Genomic DNA, 27,592 nt, shown 5'->3' with positions numbered 1-27,592 from the left:
CAAGTGACTAGCGGGGCCAGATTTTGAATAAATTGAGAGGGAAGAGGAGGGAGTGGGAAGGATACGGAACACAGGCAGTGTTGGTGGAGGGTGTATTAGCACAGTGTACGCTTTCCCAAGTCAAATATCTGAATGCGAAAGGAAATACCAACATATAACTAAACATACATACACAATAAGGACAACAAGTCCCAAAATACTCTGGGCAGAAGATTATAACGAAAAAGGAGATTGAAATCCCTATTGTTTCCACATCAGAAGGGATTAAGACAAGTACATGAAAAGGGATATTGCATAGAAAAATGCCCTGATTAGACTTTCCTGAATAGTCCCAAGATACAGGATATATAATTTAACTTTTTTCTTTTCTCTTCTAATACTTTTAATTTCTACAAATATGGAAGGGAGGAAAAAAGGGAACATAAAGAAGGGGCGCTTCTAATCTTTTATGTCTAGTGAATGGCAGATCAGTCACAAAATAACATTTGGTTGCCTTCACTGGGACACTTCTTCTTTTCCTACCTAACCACCAGAGGTGTTGGTGACAGAGACGTTTAGATATTATCTCAGGAATCGTTACTTACTGCTCGTTTCTTTTTTCTGCCGAGAATCTGGGTAACACAGCCACACTCGAAGACCTAGAAGAAGAAAAGGAGAAGAAAGAAAATCAATATTTGAGGAGATTTTCATTAACATTTACGTATATAAATATCACAATACTTTGAATAAAATACACCATTGAGAAACAAATTAAGCCTCCTCGCCTGTACATCCAGCCCAGTCTCCCAAAAGTACCACAAGTGGTGTCAGAAGTGGGATCTGGAAGTATGGAGGTGGTGGTGAACAAGATGGTTGTGAGCCATGTAAAGCTGGAGCAAGCGATGGAAAAATTCCTCAATACAGCAGCAGAAGATTGTCAGGCAATGCACAAGACCCTGACAACACAATATACGATGCAGGAGACAGCCCTTGGTAGATTGGCCGATACCCTGGAACAACAGAGAGGGCATACCACGTTGCCCTCAGTGGTTCTGCAGAGGATCCATATTTTTTCTTAAACAATTTCAAAAGCATGGCACAGGCCGCAGCCTGGCTGGCTGACGGATGGAGGCAATATCTAGATCCTTTGTTAATGGGGGTGTTACAATCCATCAACCAGGCTTCAAATCCTCAGAGTACTATTTCATATACTCAGATAAAAGGAACATTCTGAAGCGATTAGGGTTTGATGATGAAATGTATTGAATAATATTGCATCATACTAAAGAAGGAGCCCAAGAAATACCCATGGCATTGAATTATAAGATGAAAGAATTAACTGGCCGTTGGATAAAACCCCTCCCAGCAACTAAGGAGGACATAATGGAAAAGATATACCTGAAGCAAAACCTCACCTCACGTCAGCCTACCAACAGGAATCAGTAAGACAGCATACCCATCTAACTCTAGAACGAGATGTTGAAATAGCTAACACCTGAAGTCAAGCTCCAGAATTACAAAAGGGGAGGGATGATTCAAACTGAAGAAGACTAAGTGCCGTACCTGCTCGTCATCCTCCTACCTTTGTAGAAAAACCCGAAATTCAGACTTTGTCTGGTCCTGAAGTACAGGCTACTATACCTAGACCACAAGGTTTTCAATGTGGAAGGTCCAGACATATAGCGCGATTCTGCCCTCAAAAGGAGGTGCCCAAAGAAACAGAAATGACTCGAGTCCTATCTAATAATGCTTCGAGGAATAGTCTCCCTTATGATTGTGAGGTATCCGTTAATGATGCACCAGTTACTGCCTTGGTAAACACTGGATGTCTGCAAAGTGTTATGCAGCTCCAAGTCTTAACCTATGCTATTCTTCAGACTCACGAAATAAAGACTATTTAGTGTCACATTGGGAGAGTGAAGGATACCCCGTAGAAGAAAAACGCCTACAACACAGAGATCTACCAGCTGTTACCCTCAAAGAGGGTCTCAAATACAAACTATCAGAACCTATGATCACAGGTAACCATTATCCTCATCTCAGTTCCTTGGAGCAAGATACCTGCAAGGAGGGAGATGATTGGTCGACTATCGCTCATTTCTCTCAAGTGACAACCACGAATGGGAACTTGCCAAGCAGAGAAAAAGTAGAAAACAGCAAAGGGAGGATTAGGGACAAATCCCTTTAAAGGTCTCTTCTACCCAGGTGGAGGATATTATCGGGGATAATGACCGCAATTTCAGGGCAGCTTCACGGGAGGATCCATCATTCTACAAGGCCTGGCGTGTAGCAGTCAGCCAGGAACACCCGACAAAAGTAGTCCCCAAATCTATGTGCACAACAGGTTGTTGTACAGAAAAGGTGGCCCCAAGGATCCTACTCAATTATTGATCACCACCCCTTTTCAGGATAATGTCCTGTTCTTGGCCCACAGTCAACTTCTGGGAGGTCATTTTGGGAGGAAAGAAAACAAGCAGGCCATTTTAGATACATTCTACTGGCCAGGTGTTTTTAAACAATTCCAAATCACTGCAAAGAATGTCCTACTTTCCAAAGTTTAGCAAGTATAAACCACCCAGAGTACACATGATGCCATTGCCCATAACAGATGTACCCTTCACCCGAGTGGGGATGGACATACTAGGCCCTCTCTTACCCTGTAGGAGTGGATGTTGTTATGTGTTAATACTTGTTGGCTATGCCAGACGTTTTACTGAAGCAAATGCTTTGCGCAATCTCAATACTATGAATGTGGCCAAAGCCATGATCGACGTGTTCCTTGGGGTGGGTTGTCCAAAGGAAATTATGACAGATCAAGGGACCACTTTGTTTCCACAATCATGAGCCAAGTCTGTCACATGTTGGGTAGTACTCATATATGAATAGCTGCCTATCACCCCCAAACTGACTGTTTGGTTGAGCGATAGAATGCCACCTTGAAAAACACTTTTAAAAAACTACTGAACTCTGAAACGAGACATTGGGAAGATATGCTACCCTTGGCCTTGTTTGCCATAAAGAGCAAAGTCCAGAGGAGTACAGGTTGTTCACCATTTGAAATTGAACACAGAAGCCAACCTAGCTTTCTGTTAAACATGGTGAAACAAAAATAGGAAAATGAAGGGGATGGCACTAAACTTTTGTCCCAGTATGTAGCAAGGCTGCAGACACATCTAGGTCAAATACAGATTATGGTGAATTACAAACCTGGAACAGACCCAAATGCAATAAAAAGGACAATAGGACAAAAAAGCAAAGAAGAGGGAGTTGAATTTGGGAGACTATGTTTAGATTATAATTCCATCCTCAGATCATATTCTACTGGGTATGTGCCAGGGACCGCACAAAGTGTTAGCTAAAGTGAACCGCATCACCTATTAAACTGCACTAGATTCCTTTAGGAAAACCTCCCAAATACATCATAACAATCCCCTCAAGAAATGGGAAGGCCCCCTACCAGTGCTGATAGGAGTACAACTTAAAAATGAACCTCTCTTCCTATATAGTATAGATTCAGATTTACCCCCCTCCCTTACACAAGAATTGATAAAGCACATACAACCCTGTGCCGAGGTCTTCTCTATTACGCCAAGTAGGACCAATGCAGTTAAAAATGCTATCCGCCCCCTTGTGAAAACGGTAAGACTGAAACCCTACTGTATACCGGAAGGTCATAGAGAAGTTATAAAAACAGAAGTACATCAAATGTTACATACATATGGGGGTTACTGAGCCTTCCACCAGTGAGTGGGTGTTCCCTGATTGTGTTAGTGCCAACACTGGATGGCTCTGTCTGGTTCTGCATAGATTTCAGAGAAGGAAAATCTCACAATTCAACACAGATCTCCCTTCCTAGGGAAGATGAAATCATGGAACAGTTGGGAGAAGCTCAATAAATCAGAACCTTCAATTTATGTATAGGGTATTAGCAGGTGCCCCTCCAAACTCACACAAAGACAAACTGCTTTTTCGACCCCAGAAGGCCTGTACCATGTTAAAGTATTGCCACCTGGATGCTGCGACGTATTTTGGTATCATTTTATACAGCCATACTTGCAACCAACAGACAGAGCATCTGCAGCAGTTTTCGACACCTTCTTCTCCTATTGCTTAAAAGTTAATCCCAAGACAAGTTTATTAGCTGCTAATTCTGTTAAATATCTGAAATATTTCATTGCAGGTGGACAAATAAGGCCACAACCTGAAACGTTTCCAGCCATTTCAAAGACTCCTAAGCCTAAAACAAAAAGAGAATTGCAAGCCTTTTAAGGATTACTAGGTTCCTATAGACGTTTCATATCTCGGTTTCCGCAAGTGGCTACCCCTTTGACTGACCTTAAAAAAAAATCAGCAAGACAGAAGCAGAGTTAAGATACCTTTCACCTAATCTGATCAATACTTTCAGTTTCTTCAAGCAGGCATTGTTGTCCGCATCGCTTCTCACCAGCCCCAGCTAGAAGAAACCTTTTATAGTTCAAACTGATGCTTCAGATACAGGCCTACGAGTTGTACTATTCCAACAGGATGAATATGCCAAGAACACCCTATAACCTATAACAGTAAGAAACTCTTCCACAGGGAAGGACAATATGCAGCCATTGAAATAGAAGCTTTGGCCATTGTAGGGCCATTAATACATTACAATATTATTTAGAGAGCAGCAAGCTTACACTCTTTACTGACCATGCCCTGTTCAATCAGTGACACTTATAAAGCGCGCTACATACCCGTAGGGTCTCAAGGCGCTGGGGGGGCGCTGTTAGAATGGATGACACAAAATAAAAGTAAAAACGATTGTGTCCTTAGATTGTTTTTGACCCTTCACCTTTTTTCTTTTCAAACCCTCCATCGTAAGGGCACTTAGCAGAAAACGAATGCACATTACATATCCCGATATCCCCATGAGAGTTTTCTTGGTACCAAGAAAGTAAGGAAATGAAGATGTGAGGATTTACATACCTGGGGATATTCTCCTGCTGGTTATCTGCCTTGCTGTCCTCTTGCTGTAGTTCCTCTATGCTGTAATACGTGGGAAAAGAAAGAAAGGAAAGTTAAAGAGACTGACAAATCAGTAAAACAGACTTGTTTCTTTAAACAGACCCGTGGAGCTAACCAATGGAAAGGCGACTGTGGAAAGAAAATGGAGGCGCATACCCTGGAAAAGGGGAGAAGAAACCGGGCCACAACATCCTTGGAGGACATAACAAAATCTGAGGAAGGAAGAATTTCCCGGAATTATCCTGCCAAGTGGAAGGAGTACCCACTTTGAAGGGAGACCGCTGAGGAAGCCACCGACCCAGAGAATCTTGATGGACCCAGTCTGGGGGAGGAGGACATCGAGTTGGGCCTGGAGGGATGGTGGATAGCCCCAAAGGATGCTGACAAGCCGCCGCAACTCTGGAGAGTTGCAGCAGAGTAGGTGAGTACCCAGACAGATTTTGAATTTATTGAGAGGGAGGAGGAGTTAGTAGGAAGGATCCGGGACACAGGCGGTGTTGGTCGAGGGTGTATTAGCATTGTGTATGCTTTCCCAAGTCAAAAATCCGAATCCAAAAGGAAATGCCTAAATATAAATAAACATATGTACACAATAAGGCCTACAAGTCCCAAATTGCTCTGGGCAGAACAATATAAAGAAAAAGGAGATTGAAATCCCTATTGTTTCCTCACCAGAAGGGATTAAGACAAATGCCTGAAAAGCAATATTACATTGAAAAACACAGTGATTAGACTTTCCTGAATAGTCCCAAGATAATGGATATATATATATATATATATATATATATATATATATATATATATATATATATATATATATATATATTTTTTTTTTTTCCTCATCTGATACTATTACTTTCTCATATATGGAAGGGAGAAAAGAAGATAACATAAAGAAGGAGCGCTTCTAATCTTTTAGGTTTAATGAATGGCAGATAAGTCACATAATAATCTTCGGTTGCCTTCACTGGTACATTACTTGTTTTCCAACCTAACCACCAGATGTGTTGGTGATGGAGACTTCTAGTTATTATCTCTGGAATAGTTACTTACGGCTCGCTTCTTTTTTCCGCCGAAAATCCCGGTAAGACAGCTACATCCGAAGACCTAGAAGGAGAAAAGGAGAAGACAGAAAATCTATATTTGAAGAGATTTTCATTAACATTTACATATATAAATATCGCAATACTTTGAATATAACAATATTGAGAAACAAATTAAAAATCCTCGCATTTACATCAGGCCCAGTCTTTCAAAAGTACCAAAAGTGGTGTCAGAATTGGGATCTGGAAGTATGGAGGAAGTGATGAAGAAGATGACTGAAAGCTAAGAGAAGCTGGAGCGGGCAATGGAAAAGTTTCCCAATATAGCAGCGGAAGATAGTGAAGCAATACATAAGGCCCTGAAAACACAATATACAATGCAAGAGAAACCCTTGGAAGATTGGGTGATACCCTGTGACAACAGAGGGGAATACTGCGTTCCCTCAGTGGTTCAGCAAAAATATGTTAGTGGAGAGGATCCATATTTTTTCTTTAACAATTTCGAGAGCATGGCACAGGCTGACAAATGGAGGCAATATCTAGATTCTTTGTTAACGGTGAGTTATAATCCGCCTGCCAGGCTTCAAATCCTCAGAGCACTATCACTATACTGAGATAAAAGGAACATTCTGGAAAGCTTGGGGGTTGACAATGAAACTTATTGAATAAAATTGCATCATCTTAAAAAAGGATCCCAAGAAACACCCAGGGCACTGTATTACAGGGTGAAATACAACTAGCCACTGGTTAAACCCCCTCACAGCAACTAAGGAGGACATAATGGAAATTATATACCTGGAACACTACCTCACCTTTCTTTGTTCTTCCATACAGGAAAGGGTAAGACAGCAAACCCATCTGACTCTAGAACAAGCTATTGACAAAGCTAGTGCCTATAGTTAAGCTCAGGAACTACAAAAAGGGAGCGAGGAGTCAACCTGGAGAAGACCAAGTTCAGTACTTGTTCGTCATCCTCCTCCCCCTTCACAGAAAAAACCTGGACTTGTGACTTTATTGCCTGTTCCTGTATTACAGACTCCTATGCCTCAACCACAAGGTTTCCAATGTGGAGCGTGATTCTGCCCTGTTAAAGAGGAGCCCTTCGAAACAGGAATGACACGAATCCTATAGATAATGCTACAAAGAAAAGTCCCCCTTACCATTGTGAGTTATCCTTTAGTGATGTACCAGTTACTGCCTTGATAGACACTCGATGTCTGAAAAGTGTGATGTAGCCCCAAGCCTTCCCCCATCATGCTGTTCAGACTAACGAAATAGAGAATATTCAGTGTGTACATGGGGATAGGAAAGGATACCTCATAGCAGAAATACACCTACAACATAGAGATCTGCCGGTTGTTACCCTTAAAGGAGGTCTCATACCCAAACTAGCAGGACCTATTATCATAGGTAATGATTACCCTTATCTCAATTCCTTGGTGCAAAATACCTAGGAGGGAGATAATTGGTGGACTACAGCTCCTTTCTCTCAAGTGGATAACCACAAATGGGAACCGGTCAAGCAAAGAAAAAGTAGAAAACAGCAAAGGGAGGAAAATGGATTAATCCCTTTAGAGGTCTTTTCTACCCAGGGTGAGGATTTTCTGTGGGATAATTACCACAATTTCAAAGCAGCCTAAAGGGAGGATCCCTCATTCTACAAGGCCTGGCGTGTAGCAGCCGATCAGGGAGACCCAACAAAAAAAGGTCCCCAATTCTATGAGCAGAACAGGTTGTTGTATAGAACAGGTGTCCCGAAGGATCCTGCCCAGTTATTGATCCCCACCCCTTTCAGGCATAAGGTCCTGTTCTTATCCCACGGTCACCTTCTGGGAGATCATTTTGGGAAGAAAAAAAACGAGTGGGCCATTTTAGATAATTCCTACTGGCCAGGTGTTTCTCAACAAGTACAAAAGTTCTGCAAGGAATGTCCTACCTGCCAAATGTTTAGCGGATATAAACCGCCCAGAGTAGACATTATGCCATTGCCTTAATAGATGTACCCTTCATCGGAGTGAGCATAGACATGATAGGCCCTCTCTTACCCTCTAGGAGTGCATATATGTATGTGTTAGTACTCATTTACTATGCCACCCGTTTTCCTGAAGTAAGTGCTCTGCGCAATCCCAATATTAGGAATGTAACCAACGCCATGATGGACGTGTTCGCTGGGGTGGGTTTCCAAAGGAAATTTTGACAGATCAAGGGACCCCTTTGTTTCCAAAAAGATGAGGCACGTCTGTCACATGTTGGGTGTTACTCATATATGAATAGCGGCCTATCACTCCCAAACTGACAGTTTGAATGAGCGACATAATGGCACCTTGAAAAACACTTTAAAAAACTACTGAATCCCGAAATGAGATATTGGGAAGATATTCAACCCTTGGGCCATGCTTGCCATAAGGAGCAAAGTCCAGAGGACTACACGCTGTTCACCATTTGAACTCGTGTACGGATGCCAACCTAGCTCTCGGTTAGACATGGCGAAAGAAAATGAAGGAGACAACACTAAACCTTTGCCCCAGTATGTAACAAGGCTGCAGGCACATCTAGGTCAAATACAGAGTCTGGTGAATGAAGCACCAGGAACATATCCAAATCCAACAAAAAGGGCAATAGGACAAAAAAGCAAAGAAGAGGGAGTTGAATGTGGGAGGCTATGTTTAGATTATGATTCCATCATCAGATCATAAACTACTGGGTCTGTGACAAGGACCTCACAAAGTGTTAGCTAAAGTGAACCCCATCACCCATCAATTGAACTAGATTCCTTTAGAAAAATCTCCCAAATACATCATAACAATCCCCTCAAGAAATGGAAAGAAAGGAAAATTAAGCAGACTGACGAATCAGTAAAAGAGACTGGTCTCTTTAAACAGACCCAAGGAGCTAACCAATGGAAAGGCAACTGCGGAAAGAAAACAGAGGCGCAAACCCGGGAAAAGGGGAGAAGAACCACAGACGCAAGGTCCCAGGAGGACAGAACGGAATCTGAGGAAGGAAGAAATGCCCAGAATAATGCTGCCGAGTGGAAGGAGTGCCCACCTCAAAGAGAAACCGCTGCGGAAACTCTGGACAGTTAAGGCAGAGCAAGAGAGCAGAGGGCCAGATTTTGAATATATCGGGAAGGAGAAGGAGAGAGAGGGAAGAATATGGAACCCAGGCAGTGTTAGTGGAGGGTGTATTAGCACAGTGTACGTTTTCCCAAGTCAAATATCTGAATCCAAAAGGAAATGCCAACATATAAATAAATATACATACACAAAAAGGAAAAGTCCTAAATATTCTGGGCGGAATATTATAAAGAAAAAGGAGATTGAAATCCCTATTGTATCCACACAAGTAGGAATTAAGACAAATACATGAAAAGGGATATTCCATAGAAAACCGCCCGGATTAGACTTTCCTGAATAGTCCCAAGATACGGGATATATAATTTATTTTTTTCTTTTCTCTTCTGATACTTCTAATTTCTATAAATATGGAAGGGAGGAAAAAAGGGAACATAAAGAAGGGGCTCTACTAATCTTTTATGTCTAGTGAATGGCAGATCGGTCACACAATAACCTTCGGTTGCCTTCACTGGGACACTACTTATTTTCCTACCTAACCATCAGAGGTGTTGGTGACAAAGACTTTTAGTTAGATATTAACTCTGGAATCATTACTTACTGCTCGTTTCTTTTTTCTGCTGAGAATCCGGGTAACACAGCCACACTCGAAGACCTAGAAGAAGAAAAGGAGAAGACAGAAAATCAATATTTTAAGAGATTTTCATTAACATTTACGTATATAAATATCACAAGACTTTGAATAAAAGACACCACTGAGAAACAAATTAAGGCTCCTAGTCTGTACATCCAGCCCATTCTCCCAAAACTACCACAAGTGGTGTCAGAAGTCGGATCTGGAAGCATGGAGGCGGTGGTGAACAAGATGACCGAGAGCCATGAGAAGCTGGAGCAGGAGTTGGAAAAATTTCTCAGTACAGCAGCGGAAGATTGTGAAGCAATACACAAGACCCTGACAACACAATATACGATGCAGGAGACAGCCCTTGGGAGATTGGCCGATACCCTGGGACAACAAAGAGGGCATATCACGTTGCCCTTAGTGGTTCTGCAGAAGATCCATATGTTTTCTTTACCAATTTCGAGAGAATGGCACAGGCCACATCCTGGCTGGCTGACGGATGGAGGCAATATCTAGATCCTTTGTTAATGGGGGTGTTACAATCCATCTGCCAGGCTTCAAATCCTTGGAGTACTATTCCCGATACTGAGATAAAAGGAGCATTCTGGAGCGATTGGGGTTTGATGATGAAACTTACTGAAAAAAATTACATCATCTTAAAGAAGCAGCCCAAGAAATACCCATGGCATGGTATTACAGGGTGAAAGGCTTTACTGACCGTTGGATAAAACCCCTCACAGCAACTAAGGAGGACATAAAGGAAAAGATATACCTGAAGCAAAACCTCACCTCACATCAGCCTACCATACAGGAATGGGTAAGACAGCATACCCATCTAACTCTAGAACGAGATGTTGAAATAGCTAGCACCTGAAGTTAAGCTCAAGAACTACAAAGAGGGAAGGATGATTCAAACTGAAGAAGACCAAGTTCAGTACCTGTTCGTCATCCTTCTCCCTTTGCGGAAAAAAATCTGAACTTCTCACTTTATTGCCTGGTCCTGAAGTACAGACTACTATATCTAGACCACAAGGTTTTCAATGTGGAAGGTCCGGACATATAGTGAGATTCTGCCCTCAAAAGGAGGTACCAAAGAAACAGAAATGACTCGAGTCCTACCTAATAATGCTACGAGGAATCGTCTCCCTTATGACTGTGAGGTATCCGTTAATGATGTACCAGTTACTGCCTTGGTAAACACTGGATGTCTGCAAAGTGTTATGCAGGCCCAAGTCTTACCCCATCCTGCTCTTCAGACTCACGAAATAGAGAATGTTCAGTGTGTACATGGGGAGAGTGAAGGATACCCAGTAGCAGACACACGCCTACAACGCAGAGATCTACCGGCTGTTACCCTCAAAGCGGGTCTCATACCCAAACTATCAAAACCTATGATCACAGGTAACCATTATCCTCATCTCAATTTCTTTGTGCAAGATACCTGCAAGGAGGGAGACGATTGGTCGACTACCGCTCCTTTCTCTCACGTGGGCAACCACGAATGGCAATCTGCCAAGCAGAGAAAAAGTATCGAACAGCAAAGGGAGGATTATGGACAAATCCCTTTAAAGGTCTTTTCTACCCAGGTGGAGGATTTTATCTGGGCGAATGACTGCAATTTCAGGACAGCTGAAAGGGAGGATCCCTCATTCTCCAAGGCCTGGATTGTAGCAGTCGACCAGGAACAGCCGAAAATAGTAGGTCCCCAAATCTATGTGCACAACGGGTTGTTGTACAAAAAAGGTGGCACTAAGGATCCTACTCAATTATTGATCCCCATCCCTTTAAGGGATAAGGTCCTATTCTTGGCCCGCAGTCAACTTCTGGGAGGTCATTTGGGGAGGAAAGAAAACAAATGGGCCATTTTAGATAAATTCTACTGGGCAGGTGTTTTCAACAAGTACAAAAACACTGCAAAGAATGTCCTACTTTCCAAAGTTTAGCGGGTATAAAACACCCAGAGTACACATGATGGCATTGCCCATAACAGATGTACCCTTCACCTGAGTGGGGATGGACATACTAGGCCCTCTCTTACCCTCTAGGAGTGGATATCGTTATGTGTTAGTACTTGTTGCCTATGCCACACGTTTTTCTGAAGCAAATGCTCTGCGCAATCTCAATACTATGAATGTGGCCAAAGCCATGATTGATGTGTCCGCTGGGGTGGGTTTCCTAAAGGAAATTATGACAGATCAAGAGACCCCTTTGTTTCCAAAATGATGAGCAAAGTCTGTCACATGTTGGGTGGTACTCATATACGAATAGCCGCCTCTCACCCCCAAACTGACTGACTGGTTGAGCGATATAATGCCACCTTGGAAAACACTTTTCAAAAACTACTGAACTCTGAAATGTGACATTGGGAAGATATGCTACCCTTGGCCTTGTTTGCCATAAAGAGCAAAGTCCAGAGGAGTACAAGTTGTTCACCATTTGAAATTGTACACAGAAGCCAACCTAGCTTTCTGTTAGACATGGTGAAACAAAAATAGGAGAATGAAGGGGATGGCACTAAACTTTTGTACCAGTATGTAGCAAGGCTGCAGACACATCTAGGTCAAATACAGAGTATGGTGAAGGACACACCTGGAACAGACTCAAATGCAATAAAAAGGACAATAGGACAAAAAAGCAAAGAAGAGGAAGTTGAATTTGGGAGACTATGTTTAGATTATGATTCCATCCTCAGATCATATTCTACTGGGTATGTGCCAGGGACCTCACAAAGTGTTAGCTAAAGTGAACCCCATCACCTATTAAACTGCACTAGATTCCTTTAGGAAAACCTCCCAAATACATCATAACAATCCCCTCAAGAAATGGGAAAGCCCCCTACCAGTGCTGATAGGAGTACGACTTAAAAATGAACCTCTATTCCTATATAGTATAGATTCAGATTTACCCCCCTACCTTACACAAGAATTGATAAAGCACATACAACCCTGTGCCGAGGTCTTCTCTATTACGCCAAGTAGGACCAATGCAGTTAATAAATGCTATCCGCCCCCTTGTGAAAACGGTAAGACTGAAACTCTACTGTATACCGGAAGGTCATAGAGAAGTTATAAAAACAGAAGTACATCAAATGTTACATGTGGGGGTTACTGAGCCTTCCACCATTGAGTGGGTGTTCTCTGATTGTGTTAGTGCCAAAACTGGATGGCTCTGTCTGGTTCTGCATAGATTTTAGAGAAGGAAAATCTCACAATTCAACACAGATCTCCCTTCCTAGGGCAGATGAAATCATGGAACAGTTGGGAGAAGCTCAATACATCAGAACCCTCAATTTATGTATAGAGTATTAGCAGGTGCCCCTCCAAACTCACACAAAGACAAACTGCTTTTTCGACCCCAAAAGGCCTGTACCATGTTAAAGTATTGCCAACTGGCTGCTGCGGCGTCCCAATGACTTATGACCAGGGTTGTACTACCCCATGTCATGATTACGCGGCGTATTTTGATATCATTATATACAGCCATACTTGCAGCCAACAGACAGAGCATCTGCAGCAGTTTTCGACACCTTCTACTCCTATTGCTTAAAAGTTAATCCCAAGACAAGTTTATTAGCTGCTAATTCTGTTAAATATCTGAGATATTTCATTGCAGGTGGACAAATAAGGCCACAACCTGAAACGTTTGCAGCCATTTCAAAGACTCCTATGCCTAAATCAAAAAGAGAATTGCAAGCCTTTTAAGGCTTACTAGGTTCCTATAGACGTTTCATATCTCGGTTTTCGCAAGTGGCTACCCCTTTGACTGACCTTAAAAAAAATCAGAAGCAGAGTTAAGCAGAGTTAAGATACCTTTCACCTAATCTGATCAGTGCTTTCAATTTCTTCAAGCAGGAATTGTTGTCCAAACCACTTCTCACCAGTCCCAACTATAAGAAACCTTTTATTGTTTAAACCGATGCTCCAGATACAGGGCTGGAAGCTGTATTATCCCAACAGGATGAACATGTGCAGATCGCACTATAACCAATATCAGTAGGAAACTCTTCCCAGGGAAAGACAGTATGCAGCCATTGAAATAGAAGATTTGGCCATTATTGGGCCATTAATACATTACAATATTATTTAGAGGGCCGCAAGCTTGCACTCTTTACTGACCATGCCCTGTTAGAATGGATGACACAAAATAAAATTAAAAACAATTGTGTCTTTAGATTGTTTTTGACCCTTCACCTATTTTCTTTTCAAACCCTCCATCGTAAGGGCACTTAGCAGAAAACCAATGCACATTACATATCCTGATGTCCCCATGAGAGTTTTCTTGGTACCAAGAAAGTAAGGAAATTAAGATGTGAGGATTTACATACCTGGGGATATTCTCCTGCTGGTTATCTGCCTTGCTGTCCTCTTGCTGTAGTTCCTCTATGCTGTAATACGTGGGAAAAGAAAGAAAGGTAAGTTAAAGAGATCGACGAATCAGTAAAACATACTGGTTTCTGAAAACAGACCTGTCGAGCTAACCAATGGAAAGGCGACTGTGGAAAGAAAATTGAGGCGCAAACCCTGGAAAAGGGGAGAAGAAACCGGGCTGCGACATGCTGGGAGGACTTAACAAAACCTGAGGAAAGAAGAATTTCCCGGAATTATCCTGCCAAGTGGAAGGAGTACCCACTTCGAAGGGAGACCGCTGAGGAAGCCACCGAACCAGAGAATCTTGATGGCCCAGTCTGGGGGAGGAGGACATCGAGTTGGGCCTGGAGGAATGGTGGATTGCCCCAGAGGATGCTGACAAGCCGCCGCAACTCTGGAGAGTTGCAGCAGAGTAGGTGAGTACCCAGCCAGATTTGGAATTTATTGAGAGGGAGGAGGAGTTAGTAGGAAGGATACAGGACACAGGCGGTGTTGGTCGAGGGTGTATTAGCATTGTGTATGCTTTCCCAAGTCAAAAATCCGAATCCAAAAGGAAATGACTAAACATAAATAAACATACGTACACAATAAGGACTACAAGTCCCAAATTGCTCTGGGCAGAACAATATAAAGAAAAATGCGATTGAAATCCCTATTGTTTCCTTGACAGAAGGGATTAAGACAAATGCCTGAAAAGCAATATTACATTGAAAAACACAATGATTAGACTTTCCTGAATAGTCCCAAGATAATGGATATATATATATATATATATATATATATATTTTTTTTTTCTTTTCTCATCTGATACTATTACTTTCTCATATATGGAAGGGAGAAAAGAAGATAACATAAAGAAGGGGCGCTTCTAATCTTTTAGGTTTAATGAATGGCAGATAAGTCACATAATAATCTTCGGTTGCCTTCACTGGTACATTACTTGTTTTCCAACCTAACCACCAGATGTGTTGGTGATGTAGACTTCTAGGTATTATCTCTGGAATAGTTACTTACTGCTCGCTTCTTTTTTCCACCGAGAATCCCGGTAAGACAGCTACATCCGAAGACCTAAAAGGAGAAAAGGAGAAGACAGAAAATCTATATTTGAAGAGATTTTCATTAACATTTACATATATAAATATCGCAATGCTTTGAATATAACACAATATTGAGAAACAAATTAAAAATCCTCGCATTTACATCAGGCCCAGTCTTCCAAAAGTACCAAAAGTGGTGTCAGAATTGGGATCTGGAAGTATGGAGGAGGTGATGAAGAAGATGGCTGAAAGCTAAGAGAAGCTGGAGCGGGCAATGGAAAAGTTTCCCAATACAGCAGCGGAAGATAGCGAAGCAATACACAAGGCCCTGAAAACACAATATACAATGCAAAATAAACCCTTGGAAGATTGGCTGATACCCTGTGACAACAGAGGGGAATACTGCGTTCCCTCAGTGGTTCAGCAAAAATATGTGAGTGGAGAGGACCATATTTTTTCTTTACCAATTTCGAGAGCGTGGCACAGCCCGCGGCCTGGCTGGCTGACAAACGGAGGCAATATCTAGATTCTTTGTTAACGGTGAGTTATAATCCGCCTGCCAGGCTTCAAATCCTCAGAGCACTATCACTATACTGAGATAAAAGGAACATTCTGGAAAGCTTGGCGTTGACAATGAAACTTATTGAATAAAATTGCATCATCTTAAAAAAGGATCCCAAGAAACACCCAGGGCACTGTATTACAGGGTAAAAGACAACTAGCCACTGGTTAAACCCCCTCACAGCAACTAGGGAGGACATAATGGAAATTATATACCTGGAACACTACCTCACCTCTCTTTCTTCCATACAGGAAAGGGTAAGACAGCAAACCCATCTGACTCTAGAACAAGCTATTGAAAAAGCTAGTGCCTATAGTCAAGCTCAGGAACTACAAAAAGGGAGCGAGGAGTCAACCTGAAGAAGACCAAGTTTAGTACTTGTTCGTCATCCTCCTCCCCCTTCACAGAAAAAACCTGAACTTGTGACTTTATTGCCTGTTCCTGTATTACAGACTCCTATGCCTCAACCACAAGGTTTCCAATGTGGAGCGTGATTCTGCCCCGTTAAGGAGGAGCCCTTGGAAACAGGAATTACACGAATCCTATAGATAATGCTACAAAGAAAAGTCCCCCTTACCATTGTGAGTTATCCTTTAGTGATGTACCAGTTACTGCCTTGATAGACACTCGATGTCTGAAAAGTGTGATGTAGCCCCAAGCCTTACCCCATCATGCTGTTCAGACTAATGAAATAGAGAATATTCAGTGTGTACATGGGGATAGGAAAGGATACCTCATAGCAGAAATACACCTACAACATAGAGATCTGCCGGTTGTTACCCTTAAAGGAGGTCTCATACCCAAACTAGCAGGACCTATTATCATAGGTAATGATTACCCTTATCTCAATTCCTTAATGCAAAATACCTAGGAGGGAGATAGTTGGTGGACTACAGCTCCTTTCTCTCAAGTGGATAACCACAAATGGGAACCGGTCAAGCAAAGAAAAAGTCGAAAACAGCAAAAGGAGGAAAATGGATTAATCCCTTTAGAGGTCTTTTCTACCCAAGGTGAGGATTTTCTCTTGGATAATTACCATAATTTCAAAGCAGCCTAAAGGGAGGATCCCTCATTCTACAAGGCCTGGCGTGTAGCAGCTGATCAGGGAGACCCAACAAAAAAAGGTCCCCAATTCTATGAGCAGAACAGGTTGTTGTATAGAACAGGTGTCCCGAAGGATCCTGCCCAGTTATTGATCCCCACCCCTATGAGGCATAAGGTCCTGTTCTTATCCCACGGTCACCTTCTGGGAGATCATTTTGGGAAGAAAAAAAACGAGTGGGCCATTTTAGATAATTCCCACTGGCCAGGTGTTTCTCAACAAGTACAAAAATTCTGCAAGTAATGTCCTACCTGCCAAATGTTTAGCAGATATAAATCACCCAGAGTAGACATTATGCCATTGCCTTTAATAGATGTACCCTTCATCCGAGTGAGCATGGCCCTCTCTTACCCTCTTGGAGTGCATATAGGTATGTGTTAGTACTCATTTACTATGCCACCCGTTTTCCTGAAGTAAGTGCTCTGCGCAATCCCAATATTAGGAATGTAACCAACGCCATGATGGACGTGTTCGCTGGAGTGGGTTTCCAAAGGAAATTTTGACAGATCAAGGGACCCCTTTGTTTCCAAAAAGATGAGGCACGCCTGTCACGTGTTGGGTGTTACTCATATATGAATAGCGGCCTATCACTCCCAAACTGACAGTTTGAAAGAGCGACATAATGGCACCTTGAAAAACACTTTAAAAAACTACTGAATCCCGAAATGAGATATTGGGAAGATATGCAACCCTTGGGCCATGCTTGCCATAAGGAGCAAAGTCCAGAGGACTACACGCTGTTCACCATTTGAACTCGTATACGGATGCCAACCTAGCTCTCAGTTAGACATGAAGAAAATGAAGGGGACAACACTAAACATTTGGTGGAGAAGTGTGGCTCACTGGTTAGAGGAGGCAGACCTGGAAGCAGAGGTCAGCCCGGGACCAGGGTTCAATTCCCGGCTTGGCGGGGTCTTGAGTCCTAAAATGTTCATGGACTCAACAATTCACGCTCCGGTGCCTACTCGATTCATGGGTTCACACTCTGCGACTCTGGGCAATAGCTTGCTTAATCTCCACAACGGCCCCTCGCGGCGGGATGCCTGGCTTTCACCTTGCGGATACCCTGCCGGGGTTATCTCACCGGGGAATACCAGGACGGGTTCCCTAAGCAAGCGCTTAGAAACCGCTCGGTGATTTGCGCTATATAAATTCCTGTACATTTACATTTACATTTACATTCCTGTACATTTACTGACCTTAAAAAAATATATATCAGCAAGACAGAAGCAGAGTTAAGATACTTTTCACCTAATCTGATCAATGCTTTTAATTTCTTCAAGCAGGCATTGTTTGACCAATGCTTTAGATACAGGGCTGGGAGCTGTATCATCCCAACAGGATGAACATGTGCAGATCGCACTATAACCAATATCAGTAGGAAACTCTTCCCAAGGGAAAGACAGTATGCAGCTATTGAAAAAGAAGTGTTGGCCATTAAATGGGCCATTAGTACATTACAATATTATTTAGAGGGCCGCAAACTTACACTCTGTACTGACCATGCCCTGTTAGAATGGATTGTAGAACAACAAAGGTTTTGGATCCTACGTCTACCCAGCCCGGATCTTAACAACAAAGTAAACAGAACAGAGTGGCTGGATAGGAAAAGTTTGTATCGTTAGTATCAGTCACGCAGTCGAAATGTACTACGTTACCAAGGTCTTCGGTACCAAAAACAAATTTATTTAATTTTTATCTGTTTTTTAGATTCATCAAAACGCATGGGCAAACCAAAGACTGTCACGACAGTGAATACATGAATGCAGTATTTACATTTGTACACACATACCAATATACATTATTTACAAGGTGAAAGAAACACGATTGAATAAAGACAGTTATAAAAGACACACCAAAAAAAAGCAATAACATTAATCAATATTCAAACATTAATTGCATTTATATACAGTGAGAAAATTCCTACAAAAAGCAAGGGTACAACCAGTCCATGGGGATGTGAAACCAAAGGACAGGCGGGGACAGATGGAGTAGTACGCCTGCCTGCCTGACAACACTGTGGTTGATATTTATAATGGGTTGCACCACTAGGGTCCCAGGTGGTGTTTACTTTCTCTTCCTAGGTGCACCCTTTTGAATAACCACAGGATGGGTATGTCGACGCGTTTCGAACCGGATTATTGACGGTTCTCTTCAGGACAGGGACTGGGAACAATGATTCTGTAACAATATACAGAGTGGGTGTCAGAGTTAGATATAATAGTTGTGTGAAAACTTTTAGCAATGACTCCACACCATGAAAAGACTTATACCTGCACGTGGCAAAGAATGTGCCTTGGTGTCGGTAAATCGCCAGGAAAGGGGTTGATTCTGTGAAAACATACAAAATTGGAGCTTAGCACCATAGTCCGGGTAGGAACTTTCGGGCTATACTGATACATATCGCCTAATGCCATCAAGGACAAGAGCTCGTACCTGTGGTTAGCCGGTTCGGGTTCTTAAAGGTTTAGTTGTCCGCCACGCGGTACACACACGAGAGTGGGACTGCTTACATATTGACAATGTTTCGATACGCAAGCTGAAAATGACACACAGAAATCGGCGCGCGAGATTAGACAAGTACTCCAGTGTGAGACAAAATGTGTAAGTTGCGGAGCCGAATAACAATTCCTACCTGAATGAGTAGCTTGTGCAACGTGTGGCAACTGATGTCAGAAATCACTTCAGAGCTGGTCTATAAGTGAGCCGGGACCTGCGTTACAAGAGGGCAAGGGTAATTAAACCAAGCTTTCCCATGGGGCGGAGGGTCATGGCGATATGGCGCTTAGCGCGTTTTGGCAGGGAACCTGCAATCCACTTACTTTGTCAGGAGGATTCAATCACTCGGAGTATCTCGGACTGGAACACGCACAGTCTGTTAGTGTGTCTCAGCGCTTGCTTGAATATTTGAAAACTCCCTGGCCGGTTGGCTTGTGGGAGTGGCTAGTGGGCGGAGTGAGTGAAGGATCATGGTCCATGTAGTTCGGGCCATTTTTAGATGAATATTGACAGACTTTTGTTGGGCACAGGACCTAGTGAGTACAGCGTGTGATCATACCGGGGCAAAGGTATTTGCAATCAGATTGACTGCGTGTTGGACACTGTATCAGCAAGACATAGTGAGCCTACCAACTATTGGACAGGGTGCCAAGACAATGCAACAACAATCATAGTATGCACAACATGTACAGACTATTATGTAGAAAGTAAATGAACAACCAGGTTTTAAAAATCAGCAGCACAACCAAGCTCAGCCGAGGAACTAGGGGTTGGATCACAGACTGGAAATTTCAGACATTTCGTTCAGGCCAGTGTTAGACGTGTCAAACTTCAGAATGAGGTACGCTTCTTTCTGAGACAAGCGCAGATCAGGGTCTCCACTGCCACCCCTGATGACCGCCAGGACTGTCCATCTGATGTCTTGACTGGAATGGTTTTTTTGCAAAAAGTGTGAAACAAGTGGGGCTGTCAGGATTTTATTGTTAATTCTTGAGCGGTGCTGAATGATGCGCTGGCGAACCTCCTGAGTGGTTTTGCCGATGTACAGCTGATGGAGCAAGGATTCGCACGTAACGCGACTTGCTCTCTTCATGAACCTCGGCTTAAATCATAACTGTACTAACTCTGATTGTTTGTCATTTATTTGTATTTCCCCAACACACGGGTGTCCCTAGGAGGCTTGCCTATGTGTTTTTCATCATAATCAAGCTTGCACATTAATAAAATGGCCGCTTTGCAGAAATCCAGTCTGCGCATGCGTCGGTCATACCCATGTGACGTGACGCACTCGCAATCTGTAGGGAAAAGTTCGCTCATGCGCAGTGATGTTAAAATGGCCGCTTGTCACTAATCATGCTTCATGCTATCTTAAGCCGCTTTTATCTATGCATCTTTTCTGCACTAACTCTTAATGCTATAAGTATTATAAAATAAGGGATTAAGAGTAGTTGGTCATGGTGTACAGTGTATTCATTTTATTCTGTGTTATTAATTTGTTTTCGCTTACTTTACATGTACCGCGTAAATGAGGGCCTTGACGTGAGGTTGGAATCCATTTTGAAGCTGACGTATCCCGCATCACATGACCTAAGATCTGGGACGTGCAGCAATGGAACCTGACCAGATTGGCCATTGAAAAGGGGACTGTCCTTTCCAGGCGCACCTTTGCCCTCGAAGACTTTCTATTTTTATTCTAAAATGCGCAACAATGCTGCAAACCTTTTCTTCACTATTGTACTTTCCCACACGTAGGCCTGGGAACCAGGTGTTAGGGGGAGGGGTAATGTCACATGCAGTATAGGTGGTACCTATGATTAAACCACCTCCCTTGACCAATCAGAAGATGGGATTTTGTCATTTTGCAACATTTATGGGTGGTCTTGGGGACTCAAAACAGTATATATAGCCTAGCTTAGCTTAGAGAAATTGTCCGACTTGTCCGACTAGCAGACCTGTCACTGACCCTACGAACTCTATAGGGGCCTGATACAGAGTGCTGCGGAGCATTCTGCCTGAAACTTTCCACAAACTCCAAGGGGTGGAAATTAGTCCTAAGTGCTAAGCGAAGCACTTTGCTGGGAGATTCGCAGACCCAATCGGGGTTATTGGCGGATTCCGTGCAGAAGAGGGGGTAACGCTGGCGTTGCATCCGATGCTGTGAGGGGTTGGTCGTGCCTTGGTGAACCCAGTCCTGACCCAGACCTGAGGGGTATCCTGTCCTGACTGTCCATGAGCTGTACCTGCTCACCTCCTGGTGTTTCCCTGAATCCTTGAGGGTCCTTGTCCCGTTCTTTCCTAACTGACCCGTGGCCAGGGTTAGTCCTCATTCTCACCTAGGTAAATATTGACATAGGTGTCTGTCTACACTCTAATCTCAACTTTTCCTCCTCTGATTAAAGCAATCTTGCCTGTGATATTCTCCATATCTCCTTTGAATGTAATTTCATGCAATTGATTATTAGTAAATGTTCCACTTTTACCCTTCCTATAGGACATTGTTAAAATCCGACTGTTTATCTAGCTTGTTCCATTTATTCCCCTTTCCCTTAGTATGGTTGCCGTGGAGTTAGTAAAGATAGCATAAGGTTTAGGAATTAGTATAAAGGGATTAGGCCACACCTTAGGTCTTTCCTCACGTCTTTGCCCTAGATTAAAACTGTATTAGATAAATGGTTCCTTATGATTTATGCCCTATAGTGTTCCCTTTTACTCTATGATACTCACCCTCCTCCAGAGTTATATTCTGGTCTTAATACTGATCATTGATGTATTACTTTGCATTTGCCTGCTTGTAATGACATTTTCGTCCTAAACTTATACTATATAAAACCCTTAAAACCATCAAGGTGTCTGTGGTCATTATACCTAAAGTGATATTAAAGGTATTTAATGTGTAAAGTAGAATTTTCTCCTCTTTAGGAAAACCCTTATCACCTATCCACTGCTAGCTCCTGATCTGTCAGGAGTAATGTGCCTGTGGTAAGTCAGGTACATGAATAGTAAGTGGTGTAAGAATCACCCAACCGATTACTCATAAGAGCGTGCATGAAATCGCCTGGTTCACCCCAGTATAAAACGTTAACATTGGAAATAATCACGCCAGGGCCCAGTGCGTGGAAAAGTTTGGTGAGCCGGGTGACCCGCGCGCTCTATCAGTAATTTCTGGTAAGCAGAGGAATGGTTAGGACTAGTAAGATAGGTAGATAAGATAGTTAGAAAATAAACCGTGAAAAATAAATGTGCTGCTAAAATTGTTTTTTATATTGACTGTGTTACTTAATATTTTTGCGCAACTGTTTTCTTTTTCCTAAAAATGTTCTAATTGTTTTTAAATGATTTATATATGTATTGCTGCTAAATATTATATGTTTTGTTAACCAATTGTGTGTGATTGTTGAGTGTTGTCTGAAATCCCCGGGGAATTGTAAAACGGATGGTGAGTAGAATCCATCGCGTTCAGAGGTCATTTGTAGGGAGGAAAGGTTAGTGCATGGTTCAAGTGGAACTGGAAGCACTAATTAGGTCTTTTCGGAAAACTGTATGAATGAAAGTAACGGGATTCTGACAGAAACCTTGGTCTGATATCACCTAGTAAGGGTCACACTAAGGGAGTAATAGAGTCATCGGAGCTTGTATGATAGCAAAGGGAAACGCTGACGAACCCCAGGCTTAGTATATATCCCGGAAAGTGGATGAGACTGGGTAATAGCAGGTTTTACTAATGCTTGCGTGAGGGTAGGCAAGAGAAGTCTATCCGAAGTGTATGAAAAGTAGACAGAAGTGGTTTACTTGCAGTAAAAGAAGAATTTTCTATCTCTTTAGAACACTCCTACACAATGGCGAATGTTATACGTTGTTGACTAAAGTTAGTGTTAGCGCCTTGAAGAAAATCCAAGGTTTCAGTTACCTTGTAAAAGAGGGAGTCCGTCGAAGGGCTGCTCTGACGTCACTCCGTGCCGCGCTGGGATTGGTTAAGCCAGCGGGTGTGTAGTGAAGCCGAAATTGTAAGGGAGGGGTGAGTGCCTAAGCGTGAGAACGCGTCTCGCGAAAAGGCCGCACACCCATTGGTCGAGAACTTTTGCAACCTCTGTACTGATTGGTTGTTGCGAAATTGGAGTCGCGCTAGCATTGGAAGCTCAAACGAGGTAGTCAAAATTTTCCGCACCGAGCTTATAGATTGTTACGAGCGGTGTATGTGGTACCCTGATTTTCTGCCTGATCCACGAAATCTAGGGTGTCATAAAGAGTTGATGAGTAAAGGCAGACCTCACAACATGTATGGAGGAAAGAGAAAAATGTCATTTGTCAGCAAAATAAAGAATTTCTTCAAAACTGACAAACCCGTACGAACTAGGGAAGGTGTGATCATTCCTCCGCCAAATACTCCAGCCTCTTTCATGATGTTAGAAAAAGGGTATCATACCTGTGTATGGTTAGAGAACTGGGTAAAGTACACTGCGGAGGATGGAGTTTTAGCCTTTCCCATTGATGGTACTTTTAACGGGAGAATCCTATTTAACCTAAGGACCCGAATGAATGAATTACATCCCAGACCTAGATTAACTCAGTATGAAGCTTTAGAGGAATGGGAGATTGAGGCTCTAGAGCGAGACAGACCCCGGATGGACAAGGGAGTGACCCGATGGTATCCAAAAATGGTAAAAGAAACCAAGGAGCAGAAATTGAAACAGTGGAGACAAAATATGATGGTAGAAGGGTTATTCCCCATGTTCGGAGCTAATGAAATGGCGGGAGGGAAGAAATGTACTGAGAAAACCCGACACATGATGCCCCTGGGTGAATCGGAAGATGAGTTTTTAGAGGACTTATTTATGAAAGGTCCCCCGCCTTATAATGAAGAATCCAGATCTCAAAGCTTAACTACTCCATTGAGACCTTCAGGAAGAAGAAATACTAGTGAAGCCGATTCCACAGGGATAGAACAGAGAAGAGCGGGAGGAGAAGGATTTGGTAGACCCGACCCCGTGGTCCCGAATTACAACCCTTTTGGAGAAGGACTAGTTTTGTCCACTCCATCAGCTCCGAATCTATATCCTTCTCTAGTACCCCAAATAATACAGGATCCCCCCATGAATCGAGTATTACACGAACAGGAAAGGGATGCCCTGAGAGGACAGCGGAATGATCTAATACATGCCATAGCTCAGATAAATCCAAATCCTGAAGCCCTGACGATTCCAGTAACCATTGGTCCAGTTTTTCCTCTATATGGGGACAGGATGAATACTCCTAAAACTCCAGTCATAACCCCGATGATGCCTCTGCCCAGAAAGGAACCACTCATTATTGATGACCAAGCAAGTGAATGTGAGTCCATGGCTTCCTTGATGGATCTGCCTAATAGGGAGCCGGGACCTAGTATGTCTCGAATGGGAACTCAGACTGGGAACAAAGACGTACTAATAGAGTCTTCATCAGGAATTCAGAGGGCAACAGTGGTAACTCCCGAGGAAATAGAAAGATGGACCCAAGAATTAGAAAAGGGAACCCCCTCATCCGAAACCACTAGATATTTATAAGCTAAGAATAGAGCTAGAGGAACTGAGCGCAGGGAATGTGAGCTTAGACCGATTGAATGTCCGAGAGGAAGATGAGTTGTTGTTCATGTGCAAACACCTTACTCGGAATGCAAAATCATACTATGACAAATTAATGGAAACGGCCGTATGTATGGGAATAGATATCAGCAGATCCAAAGTACTACAGAAATCCTACAGAGTAGAATTTTCAGACAAAGATCTAGAAAACCTGAATACCGCAGGGAAGAAAATGCAGATTAAAGAACTGATAAACTTAGCACAGAAATGGGGAGATCTAGACAAGTGGAAAGCCAGATGGGCAAAGAAAAAGGAGGATAGCAAGGAGAGACCACGGACTGCTGAGTACGTCCTACAAGAGGCTGACAAACCAGAAAAATTGTGTCCCATGAGAGAAGTCCCAGGGGGAAAATATGTCCATGTCCCTTGGTCCAGACAAGATATAGTGTCATTTACAAATGACTTTCCAAAATTACGGGAGAAACCAGTCGATTGGTACCGACAGGTCGAACGCTTCATAAAAGTTCAGAAATGTCTTCTGAAAGACCTGGATGGTTTCTTCGACATTGTGGTCCCTGTAGATTTGTGGACCGACTGCAAAATTGAAATTGATTGGCCTAGCGAAGAATATGCGAGAGACGAGATAACAGGAGCTCCCGCACCTGAAGTAATGAGGAAGTATGAGCAAGTCATACAGTACCTCAAGAAGAAGGTGCCCGCAAAAGAAACTGATTGGACCCGTATAGACAGAACTACCCAAGAGCGTGAGGAATCAGTCCACTCCTATTATGAAAGGTTACTGCAGGTCTTCAAAACTTACAGTGGAATCGATAATGTGGACCTGAAGGATATGACACATTTCTGTTATCGATTCGTGTTAGGATTGAGACCTGAAATCTCCCAGTGGATTAGGGATAACAAAATCAGTTGGCAAGGGAAACCCATTGATGATGTTCTCGAATATGCCAAATACTGCGAAGATGAGATCGAGAACAAGAAGAAAGCCCTAAAGGAGAAGGTTATGTGGGCTCAGGTGAAATTAGCTGAACAACAAGAAAAACAGTTAAGTAAAATGACTAACAGTAATAATGCTCCAAATCCGAATGCTGGGGGTGGAGGCAGACCCCGGGTAAAGATGAGTAGGGAAGAGGCTATGGGAAAATTCCCCTGTCACGGATGTGGTCACATGGGACATTGGAGAGATAAATGTCCGCAATTGCAGGCTGGTAATGCCCCCGTAAATGGTTTAAATCCACAGGTGCAGAAAGAGGGGATCCGAAAGACCCAACAGCAGGTAAATCAGCCCCCGGTGCCACGCGCACCTAGACAGAATTATAGGAATCAGGGTCAACAGAATGAAAGGGTCGAAGTGTGGGAAGGAGAGAATGAAAGAAATGCACCCATTCCACAGTACCTGTTAAATGATACTTTTCTCTGTGATGATCAATACTGACGGGGCCTGAGAGGGGAGGACAAGGAGTGCGTGCTTGGCGCCTCCTTACCGGTAGACCAGACTGGACCATACATTGAAGGAAAGGTTGAAGGGACAGATGTCACCTTTCTGTTGGACACTGGTGCTACCCGTTCCACTGTGAGAACAGCGGACGTTCCTAACCTACCCCTCTCGGGAGAAGCTATCCAAGTAGTGGGAGTTTCAAATCAGATAATCAGTACTCCGGTAACAGAACCTATGGAAATTTCCATAGGAAATTTCAAGGAAATGCACAGATTTGTGGTCTGTGATTCTAGTCCCGTAAACCTATTAGGACGAGATTTGTTGTGCAAAATGCGTTGCACCATCTTTTGCTCACCAAATGGTGTTGAAATCCAGACCCCAGATGAAGATGGCCTATATAAATTGATGTTGCTAAGGCCCGACACAGATATTAAGCCCATGTCCATTGAAAGTCTACCTGAAGAACTGCAAGCAAGCGTAATACCTGAAGTTTGGGATTTCACTGGGAAAGATGTAGGCTTAATGGCAAATGTAGACCCAGTTAAAATAACTATAAAAGCAAATGCTGTATACCCAAATACCAAACAGTATAAAATGAGTGCAGAAGTGAAAGAAGGAGTTGCAAAGGAATTAAACAGATTGCTCAAAGCAAACATCATTCAGGAAGTGATGAGTAGTCCCTGTAATTCACCCATACTTGGAATTAAGAAGCCTAGCGGAAAGTATAGGGTAGTGCAGGACCTGCGCAAGGTAAACCAAATTGTAGTACCTTGCTGTCCCATAGTGCCTAACCCCGCAGTAATACTGTATCAAATTCCTTGGGAGGCGGAATGGTTCACTGTCATAGACTTGTGCCATGCGTTCTTTTCCATCCCATTGCATCCAGAAAGCAAATTCCTTTTCAGTTTTGAATTCAACAGCCAGGTCTATGTCTGGAATCGTGTCCCCCAGGGGTACACCGAAAGTCCATCGATTTTCAACCAGATTCTAAAGAAATGTCTTGAATCCTTAGTACTGCCTAAAGAGTCTGTCCTGGTACAGTACATAGATGACCTACTGGTGGCATCTAGAAGTCAAGACGACTGTGTCACTGATACCATTGCCTTGCTGAATCACCTAGGAAAGGGAGGACATAAGGTCTCACCAGACAAGCTACAGTTCTGCAAAACTTCCGTAAAATATCTGGGGCACCAGATAGAGAAAGGGATCAGGAAAGTCACTACAGAAAGAATTAAAATAATTCGAGAAATGTCACTACCAGTAACCCAGAAAGAAGTAAGAATGTTCCTAGGAGT

General features: G+C 42.8%; 1 protein-coding gene across 6 annotated transcripts in view; it reads right to left on the bottom strand.

Moving 5' to 3' along the window:
• LRRC34 (leucine rich repeat containing 34) overlaps positions 1-27,592 on the bottom strand; it is a 327,003-nt gene that overhangs the window by 238,238 nt on the left and 61,173 nt on the right. For 3 of the 6 annotated variants that reach the window (XM_086944309.1, XM_086944310.1, XM_086944306.1), the window contains 6 exons: positions 15,098-15,151; positions 14,041-14,100; positions 9,696-9,749; positions 6,031-6,084; positions 4,939-4,998; positions 585-638 (listed from right to left, as the gene is read on the bottom strand). In XM_086944309.1, coding sequence (XP_086800435.1) covers positions 585-638; positions 4,939-4,998; positions 6,031-6,084; positions 9,696-9,749; positions 14,041-14,100; positions 15,098-15,151 — 336 coding nt within the window. The remainder of the gene's footprint in view (positions 1-584; positions 639-4,938; positions 4,999-6,030; positions 6,085-9,695; positions 9,750-14,040; positions 14,101-15,097; positions 15,152-27,592) is intronic. The other 3 variants (XM_086944307.1, XM_086944308.1, XM_086944311.1) reach the window with 3 other exon arrangements.

The sequence above is a fragment of the Lissotriton vulgaris genome, chromosome 11, assembly GCF_964263255.1.
Source record: "Lissotriton vulgaris chromosome 11, aLisVul1.2, whole genome shotgun sequence".
Lineage (NCBI taxonomy): Eukaryota > Metazoa > Chordata > Amphibia > Caudata > Salamandridae > Lissotriton > Lissotriton vulgaris.
This window is presented reverse-complemented; position numbering and strand designations above follow the sequence as displayed.